This window comes from Harpia harpyja, chromosome 6, assembly GCF_026419915.1.
Source record: "Harpia harpyja isolate bHarHar1 chromosome 6, bHarHar1 primary haplotype, whole genome shotgun sequence".
Taxonomy (NCBI): domain Eukaryota; kingdom Metazoa; phylum Chordata; class Aves; order Accipitriformes; family Accipitridae; genus Harpia; species Harpia harpyja.
In genome coordinates this window covers 57,057,476-57,072,422 of record NC_068945.1, presented here as the reverse complement: position 1 = coordinate 57,072,422, position 14,947 = coordinate 57,057,476, and the positions used below count along the sequence as shown (strand labels likewise).

The window sequence follows — 14,947 nt, the reverse complement described above, 5'->3', positions numbered from 1 at the left end:
ACATGAAGAAAAATTCATCCTTGTAGAAAGAGGGGAGTGTTATTGGGGCCTTGTACATGCTGCGAGTCCAGTAACAACTGCAGGGCTATGGCCTTGGGACCAGTGTATGCCACAATTCTGGACTGGGGGGATAAGTTTTGTTCAGAAACTTGTTTTTTGAAGAGAAGTGTGGCATTCAGTAAATGAATATAAGATACTTCTCAAACACAGAAGAACTGACAAAATCAGTTCAAAGTACAAAGAAAGATTCTAGCAAATTTTTATTTTAAAAGAGTGAATGATATGCAAGTTCTTTTATTTTCTTTTTCTTTTTTTTTTTTTTTAGATTCATCTGATGGAAGTCTAAAAGCTTCTACACATCATGGGACAATAGATGTTTATGTCAGTCAATTAAGAAAAGTGGATCTGAAATCCCAGAAAGGTTAGAAAACTAAAACAAATATTTTTTGTGGCAGCTTCTGATGTAAAAGAAAAGGGGGTAAGAGTCTTTTTTGTTTATCTGTCTGGAAAAAAATAGTTTGTGATTGTCGGTTATCTACATTCTTTTTTACCTCATTATTAGAAGATGTATATAAATACTTACAATACAGTAAACTCTGTAAGTGGCAATGATACTTAAAATGGATTACAGAATTTTTGTATTTTTCAATACTTTCTTTTTTTCCTGGCAATGTACCTAGCAGAATTCTGCAGAGTTGACTTGGATCACAGTCTTCCTTTGCCTTGAGCAGAGTTTACTCCATGATGCTGATACATGTATGTGCACAGTGACCACTGACACGCATTTACATTTCTGTTTCCTGCCTTTTCTGGGTGAAGTGTCCCATTATTGAAATCGGAAAGCAGAAAAACAAAGATGAGAGGGCCTTACCCTACCATTCTTCCTTTTTTTCTCCTGATTACTCCATAGAATTTCACTTCTTAGTTAAAAGCTTACCCCTAAAGTTGGATTAATAGTTTTGCCATTCAGAAGATAGGATACTGTAAATGACAAAGCCCTTAATACATCTTGCTAGTCCTAGTTTTGCAGAAAAAACACTACAGCATTTTTATACTTGACTTTAACATCATGTTAGGCACTTCAGGTGATTCAAATGAACATGGTATTTGGTACCCTTCTCTTGTCTGTGAGACAATGCCTGTGCCCTGTTAAAACCTAGCAGTTACTCAGAATGGGAATAATGAAGGAAATGCATTGAAATCACTTGTGCCCTTCTTCTGTACAAGCTCTTCTGGTTCCATTGGTGCAAAGAAATTTATTTTTGTATTATTTCTTAGTTACCTTTTGAAGTTATTACTAAGTTAATGTCTCTCTGAATTAATAGCAGAGGAAGGTATTTAATAAAAGCTAATTAAAGTTATTTTCAAAACATTGCCTGACATATCTTCTGGCAGCACAGTTTAGTAAAGGCAAAGTTGGTGAAGTTCTGTTTCCATTTACCCTGCAAATTCAGAGTAACTGCTGACAGCTGCACTGTAGAAAATGTCCCATTCGTGATGAATTAGCTGTATGTGTGTTGGATTTTATGAGTCACATCACTGAGCAACTCTCCAAGGAGGACCCAAAGATGAAGACCTTTTCCCTTTCTTATCCTAAGGCTTTTGTGTATCCAGCAAAATTTAGGCCTAAATTATACTGACAGTTATTTGTTCATCAGGACTGATGCAGGCAAGTGGTTCTGCTGAATTTAAATTGCATAGCTAGGGTTGCTTTCTGACTGTTACTTAGTTGTTATAACATCAGTTTTCTAAGCATGTTCTGCTTCAGCTTTTGGGACATATTTAAAGAAACTTGTTATGTTTTTCTAAAGTGAATGTTGGAATTGGGCAAAAACTAGAAGCATGTATACAGAAAGTGTATTCTGCATTTTGGTAGGTTTTTGTTTTAATGCATTGAGCACAGCTTCCAAACATTGTGACTGAGTAGTTCCAAATGTGACTAATGTGGGCAGGTTGGGGGCCCAGCATCTGCCTTCAGTCTGATGCATAGAAGCACACATGTAGGGGAAGCCGAAGTCACAATTTCTACTTTTAATCTCAAGGGTAGAATTATTTGGGCCACCAAAGCTGCAATTTTGCTAGTAGTTTACGTTTTAGTGATACATAGTCTAAACTGGTTAGTCACTTTTGAGACTGCATCTGTTCAAGGATGTGAACAGCTGGCCCTGTGCAGTAAAGCAAAGACAATTGCTAGCGTTAACAGTATGTAAGTGGCATCTCATCGTTCCAGAGGAGCAGTTCTTTCATAACATGCCATGCAGTGGCTGGATTAATCATCAGATCCAATCCCCTATCCTTGCTCACGAGTGTAAATATGCAACTAGAAGATGAAACTGAAGTTATAATACTTGTGAGATCTATTAGATTTGCTTCCCTTGATCATTCCTGTAGTAAGATCCTCTACCAAGCACCGTTGCTAGCAGTATATGTCAGTTTTCATGTTTGCCAGGGAAATAGTGACACCATTTTCCACACGTGACATACAGTATTCTGTTTATGGTAAATTAAGATATCTTCATTTATCCTTTCAGAGACAAAAAAAGAGGTTACTGTGTCTGAAGGCTCTTAAAAAAAAAAAATAATACCAACAACAAACGATGATTTGATTTAAGTTAGCTAAAAAATTGCCTGTTTCATGCTTTGATCTCAATGTTAAACTAACTAGCTTTCATTTAAACTTATACCAGGTTCTATTACAGTCAAGGTACCTGCCTCTCTCAAAGCCTATTTACAGTTGTCTGGAAGAAAAGTGGATGTGAGCTCAGAGATCCAGTTAAAAGAAACACAGAGTGCCTCCAAAGATGATCACGTAACTATAAGTGGTAAGGCTTACTAATCTTGGCTTCCAAGAAATGTCTGTCTGGCCTTAGTCAAAGGCATCCATGTTTCCTTATGAGTTTATTGCTCTTGGCATCTTCTTCTTTCATCTGTTTCAGGTTCAAATGTTTGCTTGTGCCATTGTACTCCCCATGTTACTAGACAACTTTTTCGTTTTGTTTGGTGAATGACTGAGTGCAAACAACTGCTTCTCTAACAAAAGTCTTGGAGCCAAATTCATCCTCAGCATTAATCCAATGAATTTGTGGGAGGTAATCCAAGGCTGAATTTGACCCATTGCTTTGTTGGCTTAGACAGTCACATATAATAAATTGCCAGGGAATGTCTGTTAAAAATATAATGAAAAGTTTTCTCTGTGTATCTCTGTTGGGTGGGAGGGGGAAGTAAGAGGGGTATATGGCATATTTGTAAGTGTACAGTATAAATGTTAAACAGTGCAGGATAGGCTGAGAAATGATGGGTGGGAGATAGCTAGGAGAAGAGCAGAAGAAGCTGGAGCATGGAGGAATAGAGAGTACATGGAAAGGTGCCTGCAATTACTGGAAATGTTCTTCTAATGCATTTCAAATTGAACTTGGGAATCCCAAGTCTTCCTGTTTCCTGCTTTAGAAAACATTTGTACAATTCATTGTCAGGGTGTATATTTCCCTCCTCCTCTGCAGATATGTTTATCTAGAAGTTACGGCTGTTGCTGTTACCAATTACTCAGTTTGCTCAAGCGGAAACATTAACGTAATGTGTCTGAAGGCTCCAGCTTTGTTTTTGAGCATGCTATGTCAGTATGACCTGCTATGATAGCAGATTGGGTGAGGCTTTGAGTTTTCTTATGTTTAAAACCGAAGAAAAATATGCACAAAAATTCTTTTCCTCCTCATGTAAGATGATAATCTCAGAGTCAGGAAATATTGGAAGTGGATGTACATAATTTTAATAAGTATCCTGCTTATATAAAATAGTAGTCTTGAAATGTATAGGTGTATCTCTTCCTGTCTTGAACAGTAACTAGCATTTAAATTTACTAGTGGTTATTAAATACAAATTTTCTTAAAACCATGGTTAGAAGTTCTCAGGCTAGAAACCTGTGGAAGGACTCCAGATTCCAGCAAGGCTCTACGGAATGAATTGCCTCAGTAATAAAACAATGTTTCTCCCAGTGAAGGAGGACCACTGGCCAGTCAATCATCTTGTTATTCTGGCAACATTAAAGATAAGAGTGGTGTTTCAAATATACGCAGCTGAATGGCTTCTCTGGTTTCGTGACCCAATCAGTGTTTATGTAGGACAGTCATCGCTGAAGCGGATGCAAATTTTCAACCCACCATTCTGTATGGAAATGATCTTGGCAGTTGAGGCCAAAAGCAGCTCTGATTAGTTAACCCTCACATATACATATCCCAAAGGCATGGAAATCGGCAAGAATTATGCAGAGGCAACAGCTTTAGGCCACTGATTATTGGTTGTTTAAAGAGGTTACAGCATTGCACAAAGACTTTATTAAACATAGATCTAAATTGATCGTAATACGGGTGAATGAAAAATAGACCCTGGAATGGATTTTCTGCAGGGCACAATTCAGCTGAACTACTGCTGGCCTGAAGTAATGTATCTTCATCTGTCTGTATACCTGGCATTTAGCTTTGAGTGTTTTTTCTCATAATGTAACCAATGATTTATAGCAGCTTTCTCCTCCCTTTTCTTCACTGGTAAGTGAGAAGCAACAAACCTGAAGGGAGATGAAGTACATGGTTTTAATGTGTGCTTTGTTCCTTTTCTTACTGTGTTGAAAACAGTGCCTCCCTTTTCTTTGCCAAGTCAGTAACATTCCTTTGGCATGGCAAGGGAGATGCTTCCCGCTTCTAGTTCTCTTTACCTTATCCTGTAGGGACAGTGTATTCTTTCTGCAGTCCAAGGACTTGTCCCCCACCTCATTCTCAACAACCTCTTCCTCTTAAAGTTGATATTTGAAAATTTTCTTGTACAAGTAGATTCTGCAATAATTTAAAATCATTTAATACTGTTTCTAGATCATGAAACCATTATCCACCATTGGAGTTTTAGGTACGGAGTCTATAGCTCCTTCTGCTGCAACTGAAGAAATATAAAATGGAGAGAGAAGAGGGGTTTTGCCAAGTGGAAAAAAATCTCTATCACAAGAGCATGGCAGTTTAGATTTTTATGCTTCTGAGTTCAAAGGTTAGTTTAAAAATAGATGATTTTTCAGAAACTGGCCAGTTCTCATGTGGATAACACAGGAACTGGCAGCTTTCAGGAAGCTTTACTTGCCTCTGGGAGTATTGTGGGAGATGTTACTCCAATGGGAAGACAGGGTAGAGTTCTGTGCCTTGGGTAAACATTCACCTAGTCTATCACCTGCTCTGGGAAAGCCTTCCCTACTGCTGTTACAGCCATTATGATGTATGTCATCACCTTGCTTCATGGCTCCCATTCCTGTGCTGAATGGGGAAGTCAGAACACTACAATCCTACAAGCAGTCACATCCAGGGTTTTGAAAGGTAGACAAGGAATAGAGCGGGATTTAGTCAAAGCGAGAAGATGAAAGCCTGGAGTGAGTGTTCTAGAGGCAGAGTGATGAGAGTGTGAAAAGGTGTTTTGCTCTTTTAGAAAAGGAAGGGACTTTACTGCAAAATTGGGATACTTGCGGAGGAAGGGAAGGAACTAGAGAGCAGTGCCAGGGAGTTTACTCTTCAGAGTAATTTGCAAGGATAAGGCATGTTTCCATTGACATCAGTAGGCATTCTTAGTAGTAGTAGTATGTATGGTATAATGAAATCTGTTATAAAAACAGATTTTTCATGCTAAGTGCTGGTCCAGCTTCCATCTGTGAAAGTGTTTGTTTGGCTGCCTAGTTTGAGAGTGCTTGAGTAACTCCAGTAATTTCTGATTGTAATCATGTCAAGGCATTCTTTTCCTTTCGCTGGCAAAGTGGGAAGCCCTTGCTGCTCAATGTCTGTGCCTTCACCATGTCTCCAGGTCTGCCTGTATTCTTAAATCAGCTGATTTAAGAAGCCTGTAGACATCATTAACCGTACCTCATACTATATATGGTGAGAGGAAGGGTAGCAGGCTAAAAAGTGCCAAATATTTAAGCAGAAAGAGCTTAGGAGATTGTTGTGTCAAAGGGGATACAAACATGTTGAAGGGCAAGGTTAAAATTCAGATAATATTGATTTATATGCTTTTTAGGTCATTTTTCCAATAAGTCATTTTAAGTTCAAAGTACAAAGGTAGGAATAATGACCTGTGTGCTCCCAAGAGGAGGAATATTTCAATAAAAACCATCAGTAAACAGGAAACAATAATGTTACACAGTTGGAAAAAAAAATAAACAGTGTATTAACATGACTATTCTGTAAAACTCAAAATAATCCCTTGGCTTTGCATGGCATTAGTAATACTTTGCTGGAACGTGTCCAGTTTTAACTACTGTACTTCAAAAAAAGGATGTGGACAACTGCAGAGACTCCAAAGGAGAATACATGATCAGAGGCCTAAAAACATGATTAATGAGGGAAGACTAAAAAAAAGTGGTGTTTTTGTCTAAAGAAGAGAAGACTAAGGGAAAATATGGTGCATTTTTCCAGTACATAAGAAATTGCTGCAGAGATGAAAGAAATCATTCTCTGTCTACTGGCGATAGGATTAGAAATTATGATTTGACCTTATGGTAAAGAAAACTTAGCTACATAGATAAACTTTCTGGTAGTAAGCACTTGTGTCTGGTGAGGCCACAGGACTGTCAGTACTGCAGATCGTGAAGAACAGGCGTGTTCTTCATGACAAACAAGGATGTCAGGTTAAATACAGTGCTTTCAGCTCTGTTTTTTCTCTTGTCCTAAGTTGATGTGACCATCTGCTCCCACCTACTCCAAAGGAAGGTTATGAGACATGTGGATGGATAAATTTAGGGACTAATTGAATTCAGCCAGTGGGCACGCTTCTGCCCACTTTGATTGCAGGCTTGTGTGTTGACAACTGTAAGGTTGCTGGAAAAAGTCTTGCAATCATTCAGAGACTTTCTTTGGATCCTTGTAGTTGATGGTGTCAATTTCCAAATATAATTGTCTGGAATGTTAACTCCCCACACACACACATTTTTTTTTTCCTTCTTAAAAACATGTAAATATTCCATCCCTGAGTGGTGCCAGGGACTCATCTGATTCCAGATCTTTCTCCATCCCTGGCCTCAGTTCTAGTGCCAAGTTCATATCCAGTGGTAACCTTTGACCTGATGCCATCCATCTGCTTGGTGCTGAGTGAGATTTTAGCTTTGGCAGTCAGGTACTCCATCTGGTTTTCAGCACTTGCATGCGTTTCCTTGCTAAAAGTCCTGCAGTGTCACAGGTGCTTCTCAGAGGCTGTGGATGTTTATGTTTGTAGGTTATTGTGTCTCCCTCTTCTTACTTTCTCAAGTTGGCAAACCAACCTCTTCATATTTTTCCTTCCTCTTACAAAGAACATACTCTTTGGGAATAATTGTCTTCTCCCAAGTCAAGACATTCTTGCTCCCTATTTCATCAGCGTGACAGCAGTTGCAGCAGTTAACAGGATTTTTAGCCTTTGGTACTAATCGCACCCCATCTACAGCACTAGAGCTTTGCTGAGCCACAACTGAACAGTGTTCCTCTGAGCCATATCTTCTGGTGACCATGCACACAGGTAATAGGGCGTTGTCTTTCATGTTAGTTTATACCTTTCCTCAGATGTGTGTCCTAGGGATGGAAAGGAATCTCCTACTGTCTTCTCTAACTCCCTTTTTCCTGTGAAAGTTTCCAGATAGATGTTGCCCTCTACCTTTTGCATTGATCCAGCATCCAATTGTTCTTTTGATCACTAGAAACTCCATAGATGGCCTTCTTCCTCGTGTGCCTCTGGAGAGAGTCAGCCTGTCTAATTACCAGATTCCCTTGAAAAGATGGACATCAGTACCACTGTCCTATCTCTGACTTTTTGTTTTTTTCTTAATAACCTCAAGTCTTTTCACTGTTTGGTTCTCCAGGTAGATTGTGGTGAGAAGCACTTTTCTCCTTACAACAATCATTCGCTCAGGCATGCACTGGAATAATAAGGCTTTCATGTCTGCATGAGGTTAGATCTGGATTCCCCTCTGGAACATAGGGAATTTAGACAGATGTTTCCTACCTTGATGTCCTTCAGGAATAACTTCTCACTGCTCACAGAATGGCTTCTCATATGGTAGTACTGGGAGAGCAGCCTCTGAGGTGCTGTGGACTTACCCTGTAGGGTTGCTTCAAAGCCGGTGTGAAAGGAGGGAGCTGACTGCATGAGACTCATACACTGTGTACAAGGCTTTACAGATGTGTTTAAGTGCTTTTGTTATCAGAAATTCTATATTGTTTACTTTAAGGTAATTTCTGTGTTTCTAGCCGCATGGAGTTCCAGGGATAAATACAAACACAGCTGAAGGGGCAGTGAGTAATGTGAGGGAAGCAACTTACCTTTAGAAGGGAAATAACTGAAAGAGCTTGTATTATGGCAGTCTGCTGAAACTTAAGTTTCTTCTGAAACTTAACAGCTGAGCATAGCACTTCTCCCACCGTGCAGCTGACTTGGGTCTGTTGCATTCAGAGTTATGGTTCTGATCCCAGGAGTAACACTATCTGCTGCCATGTCCCTCCCTGTTTTCTCTGTTCTCAAGGCACTTCTTCAAAACTTTCCTTGTTTCCTAGAAGCAATTTTTATTGACTCTTTGCCACTAGAATTGAGTGGGAAGAGCTTTGTTTTAGTGTCCCTCTAAACACTTTCCCTCTGTGAAGCCTTGTTTCTTAAGCAGTATCTTAAAAAAACAAAGACCCAGGTTGTATCTGGAAAAGATTACATTCCTTCAAGTCAAATACAAAGTTCATCCAACTTTTATAAAACGCAGTAGATGACATGCTATCCTACAGATTTTTATTGGCTTCAGCTTGCATTTAACTCAAGCTGTTCACAGCCTTTTTGAGATATACCACAGTCCTAACAACACCAACGAACACCATTTAAAATATGCTTCTCTTTGTGTGTTTTATGATATGAAAATAGAGCTCTCTAACTTCTCCAGTCTCCAGGAAGGCAAGCAAATAAACAGTCAGTACTTGACTGTATAAAGTTCTGCAAAGGTGTTCCCTGCCTTTAGATGCCCCACATGAAAAAAAAAAAACAAAACAAAACAAAAAAAAAACCCAAAACCCAAAACAACACAAACATTTTCCTGGGTGTTAAATTGAAAAGGTGGCTATGCAGCATACCAGTGCATCTATCTTCTCCTGAGCTCATGCCGTTGTCTCGACTGGTGGGTTTTGAAAAGAAATCCCGCCCCCCCCTGCCCCTTATTCTCAATTCAGCAGGCTGTTGGCTTTTGCAATTTAATCATGCTAGCAAAGTCATCCTCAAAATCCATTTATGTTCCCACAGTATTCAAATTACAGGCAGTGAGCACAGTTAAGACGAAACTGTCATCAAAAGGTTTCCAACTAAACCTTGTTGCTTGATTAGCACCTCATACACAAAGCTATTTGAATATCTTAAGCTTGATTTGAACCTGCTACTGGCAATAGGCTTAATAACCTTAGAATAGTTTGAAGATCTTCATCCCTAAGGAGTGGAACTTGACACTCATTTTCCTGCAGGCAGTTTGATATTTTCTGCATTCCCTTCACAGGCAAATCTCCAAAAGAAGCATGAGGAGCAAAACAGTTTTCTAAGTTCACATAGCAAATGTAAAATGAGAAACAGAGCTCAGACAACAACCGAACTTTAAACAGCTCTTGTTAATTTGTTTCTGTGTTTCCTCAAAACTCTTCTGTAACTTTTTAGCAAAAGTGTAGCAGGGCGTAAGCAGTGAATGAAACTGTTCATTTACAAGGCTGATTCTGTACTTCAGCGTTTGTTCCTTTTACAGAAATACAAGCCATAGCGACAAAAACATGGGAGAGGGACTGGGACCAAGCTCTCCAATATGTACTTTCTGGAAATATATCTCTGCCCTGCATTTATTGTGTCATCTCTCCTTAGGAAAAAAAAAAGCTATATTTTCAGTGCTCTACAACTCTGTTAAGGGATCAACTGAAATTTTCCTTTACACTTCCTTGTTGGTTCATTTTTTTGATACCTGAAGGCTATTTTCTGTTTAAAATTCAAACTGATCTAATGTTTTAAGGGCTACCTCTACTTAAAAGATAGATTTTGTTTTAATTTGTTCTGTATTCTCTGATACAGTACTATTGCAAATCGATGATTCAGGAAAGCTTTCTGAGGAATTGAAGTTTCAGATTTTAACAGATTTCATGTATAGCAAACACATCTGTTGAACTTTGTGATGATCATCATAGATTTAAGTCTGTAACCAGATGGAGAGTAGAACTGTAGATTCTGCCTTGCAGTAGGAATGATACTGAGTATGACTGAGACTGCTGCTGCCTGGAGCAGTCAGGAGTGCAGAAATTGCACTAGATGTCCACATGGAGATCCTTGAAGGCACATTGTAGTCTGATAACAAAGGACACTGAAATACCTCTTCATTCAGTGGGAGAACTCTGACAGTGTTGGACTCCTGAAAATCCCATACTTCTAAACAGTACCTCAGCCTGCTAGTGAATTGATGTGGGTTTGGCCCATAACCTTAAATTAATCCCACTTAGAAGTACTGAAATGCTATTGAAAAGTTTTGGCACATAGGCTTGAGTTGTGGAAACCGATACAGTGATGTCAGTTGGAGTTTTGCCATTGTTCTTGACGTGGCCAAAATTTAACTTCAGCTGTGTTATAGGTCAGAGTAAAGCATGTTTGCAAAGTTGCTTCAGAATCTGCTTCCCTGCCATCCCTCATGCTATTCCAGGCTCAAATTAGTTCTAAACTTAGAATTCACTCAGTCACACGAATGCTAAAGTAATAATAAAAGATATTTTTTAAAGATAAACCAAAGAGAAGATTGATCCTGTGATAGAGGCACTGATTTGGGACTTAAAAGATCCCAGTTTAATTCCCAATTTGGTCATAAATCTTCTGTATAAATTTGGAAGGTGACTTATTCTCTCTTGGCCTTAGTTTCTTGACTGTAAAATGAGAGTAAGTTGAACTTTCTCCTTTGTCTGTTACATGGTGAGCTTTTCAGAGCATGGTCATGCATACTAAGTTTATGTGAAATATGTAAGACAACAGACATCTCAGGGTTTTTGGTTTTTTTAAGCCATTATCATAAGAAAGCAGTAATAGTAGCAACATGTCTGGTCATCTGGAAAATCACGTCTTTCCCACGTCTTTTCTGTGTTTACAATAAAGATTAAAACTTTTCAAATTACTTGGCCAGAATAATGTCTAATGTAGACCTATGTATTGGGTTTGAATGGCAAAGTTTTGGTAGCCAGGTGGCTACAGGGGTGGCTCCTGTGAGAAGCTGCTAGAAGCTTCCCCCATGTTCAACAGAGCCAATGCCAGCCGGCTCCAAGACGGACCCGCTGCTGGCCAAGGCCGAGCCCAACAGCAATGGTGGTAGCGCCTCTGGGAGAACAGATTTAAGAAGAGGAAAAAGTTACTGCATAGGACAGCAATTGCAGCTGGGAGAGGGGAGTAAGAACATGTAAGAGAAACAGCCCCGCAGACCCCCAGGTCAGTCAAGAAGGAGGGGAGGAGATGCTCCAGGTGCTGGAGCAGAGATTCCCCTGCAGCCCGTGGGGAAGACCATGGTGAGGCAGGCTGCCCCCCTGCAGCCCAGGGAGGTCCATGGTGGAGCAGATATCCACCTGCAGCCTGGGGAGGACCCCACAGTGGAGCAGGGGAGGAGTGAGGAGTCCTCCCCTGAGGAGGAAGGAGCGGCAGAGACAAGGTGTGAGGAACTGACCCCAACCCCCATTCCCCATCCCCCTGTACTGCTCTGGGGGGGAGGAGGGAGAGAGAACTGGGAGTGGAGTTGTGCCTGGGAAGAAGGGAGGGGTGCAGGGAAGGTGTTTTAAGATTTGGTTTTATTTTTCATTATCCCACTCTGATTTGATTGGTAATAAATTAATTTTTCCCTAAGTCAAGTCTGTTTTGCCTGTGATGGTAATTGGTGAGTGATCTCTCCCTGTCCTTATCTTGACCCATGAGCCTTTTGTTATATTTTCTCTCCCCTGTCAGCTGAGAGGGGCAGTGATAGAGCAGCTTTGGTGGGCACCTGGTGTCCAGCCAGGGTCAACCTACCACAACGTATTTCCTAGCCCATAATAAAATTTACAGTACTATATAATAAAAACCGCAACTTTACTGTAATAACATATTATGGGAAATCAGATTAATGCAAAAAACTGTATCAAGAATAAAATGTCAGAAGCCCCTGTTGAAAAGATATAAATTCTACCAAATAAAAGTCTTATAAGTATTTCCAGGGAGCTTGAAAAAAATGGCAATGTGAAGATGACATGTTTACTGTGTGTCAAATGAAGCTAAATGGAACTTTCTCTTCCAGGTCACATGAATCAAAGGAACGAAACGGACAAATGGATTAAGGCTGACACACAAAATGGGAAAGTGTATCTTAAAAGCCAGAGCTGGATCCAGTCTGTCAAGCTGAAGAGTTCTTAAAGGTGAAATAGGCCAAAGAGATTAAATCAAGAAATTGTAATGGAACATTTCTGTAAAATTATGAAACTTTGTTTATATATATTCTTAATATAAGAGAGAAACAATATTAAAAATGAGGGTGTTTTAACCCAAGATTTGCCCTTGACAGTGGCTGGTGATTAACAGGTCTGGTTTACTTTTAGTGCCTTTTAGGAATGATGAGGTCTTTCATATTCAGAATTTATATAACTTGACCCACTTACCATGTCAGTTTAAAAGCTGGTAACTTTCAAACAGAAGTTTGGAGCCATCATTTAAAAATAAAAAGCATTTTCAACATCTCATATTTGAAAATATGAAAATTTACTTCCAAGATGACATGCTCTGCAAGCTATTTTATATTTTTGAATTAAATGTCTCAGTACTGTGGGAATTCTGCTGGTTTATGCAAAAAGCAGAGAATTTTCTTCAAATAATTTGTATCGTGGATAGGATAAAACCACTGTCAGAACTGTAGTTATTTGGTCTTCTTGTTTGGTGTTCGACCCCTAAGCAGTTTCTGCCTTGTCAATGGGTACTGTATGTGTAAAACTACTTACATGAAATGACAAAACTTGCTCCGTGTCATCCTGAACCACTTGTTTGTGGCTCGAAATAAGAATTCTAGCTACGTCTACTACTGTTCGTCTGCAAAGAAAAGCTTTTACAATAAATACTCAAAATTGCAATGGATCTGGCTGATTTCAAGAAGGAACTCTCCACCAACTGGACGTCAGATAAGAGTCCACATGAACATTCCCTTAAAGCAAAAGCTGCCCAAGAATGGAAGTATTGGCCTAATAAATGAGAACTGTAAACTCTTTGTTTGCTACATTTCCAGTGACTTACTGTCAGCCTCACATGACGGCACTGCAAGCTCTTTGAGGCAGAAGGGCAGAGGAGGGAGGTGAGGGAACTATGTATGCCCAGCACAAGGGCATGAATGATTTTGTGGAGGATTTTGTGTTACCATAATACAAACACACAGTACAGTAAGTGGAGCTTTTAAAAGCCTTTCCATACACATATATGGCACCTTATAAAAGAAGTACTGAAATCTGTGTTTTTAAACTGAAACCTCAGAATAGATAGAGAGTAGCAGAGAAGAGTTCAGAGTGTCAGCTCAGGTTTTAAGTTGTGTATACGTGTGTATGTACTTTAGATCATGATGGTATGTTATGAAATTAACTTCTTTCCCACAGGATTCCCCAAGACATATAACTGCCCCTGGCTAATGGACTCAAGGGCACCATTTTTACTATAATTCAGGGTGGTTAAAAATTCCACATTCTGTTTGCCGTTGTATGTACTGTTTGTTTGGATGAGGTGGGCTCTGATATGTATGGCAAATTATATGTATTTTGAATATAAACACTAATATATAAAACATTACTAATACTATTACTAAAAGCAATATAATATTCCTAGTTATTAGTAATTATTGTACTTTTAAAAGGTACAAAATTAATAAATGTTTAATGGTTTTAGATTTCCTGGAAAATTTTTGAAACTAATGATTTTTGTGCACTGCTGCAGACAAAGTGAAAGAAGCACCTCTAAATTCACACTGCATTGAAAAATAAAAACAGTGTAGTAGATATTTCACAAAATCGAGTCCATTTAATGGTTCCATTATTCACCCAGAATACAAAGCCTGTCAACCTCTGCAATTAAGGTGGTGCTTTTTGGGACTGACGCATCAGCAATTTAAGGGAGAAGGTAGTAAGAAAACATGTTATTTCTTCCATGTTCAAAAGAAAGCAAGCTAAGGCGTTCATATTCTAAAACTAGCTGGAATTAAACATTAGGATTGTTAGTTACTTGCTTAAAGAAGTTAGAATAAGCCATCAGGAAAATTGTGCTACCACTAAACCTACTCTGATTATATTTTTTCAAGCTAATAAACATTGAGACCAGCTAGAACGTCAAGAATGAGCTGAAGAAAGACAAATCTTTGGGAGTTTCCCCAAAGGCATTTGAGTAATGTCTTGTTCTGCTATAACGAGATGAAACGTACTATTCTCTAGACAAGGAAAGATCAGTGGGTTATCAGTAATTAGAATATGAATGGCAAATCCCATGTATGCTTTTTTTTTTTTTTTTTTTTGTCCATTTTATGAGAAGACATGTTCTTGTAACTGGAGAAAATTTATCCTTTAACACTCTTTTCATCCATGCTACTTTTCTTTTGATTCTCCTGACTTTCTCAGCTGCCAGCCAGCCTGGAGTTCCGATCTGCAACTGTAAATATCAGCTCACTTAGGGAGTTGAACTCAGCCTGAGAGGCTTTTATGAGAATTAGGGCTCTGGGTGCACAAGTGACTGTTCAGAAGTAGAGAACTGTGCTTAAACGTGCATGTATAGCTGTGTATTAAGGAATCAGTCGCTACTACCTTTTCACCATTCTTCATTGCTCAAGAACACTGTACTTGATGAGTACCAGCCGTGTCAAGTGTGAAGTTCTGTGGGAAGTCAGAGTGTTTACGTCCTGGAGAGGACCTTCATGGCAAACAAG

At 39.2% G+C, this 14,947-nt stretch overlaps 1 protein-coding gene across 2 annotated transcripts in view; it reads left to right on the top strand.

The window, feature by feature from the left end:
• The window catches only part of FAM185A (family with sequence similarity 185 member A), a 47,488-nt gene extending 34,367 nt beyond the window's left edge, over positions 1-13,121 (top strand). For both annotated transcript variants that reach the window (XM_052788965.1, XM_052788964.1), the window contains 3 exons: positions 326-421; positions 2,688-2,822; positions 12,299-13,121. In XM_052788965.1, the coding sequence (XP_052644925.1) occupies positions 326-421; positions 2,688-2,822; positions 12,299-12,414 (347 nt within the window). In that variant the 3' untranslated portion in view covers positions 12,415-13,121. The remainder of the gene's footprint in view (positions 1-325; positions 422-2,687; positions 2,823-12,298) is intronic.
• Positions 13,122-14,947: the final 1,826 nt, after the last annotated feature.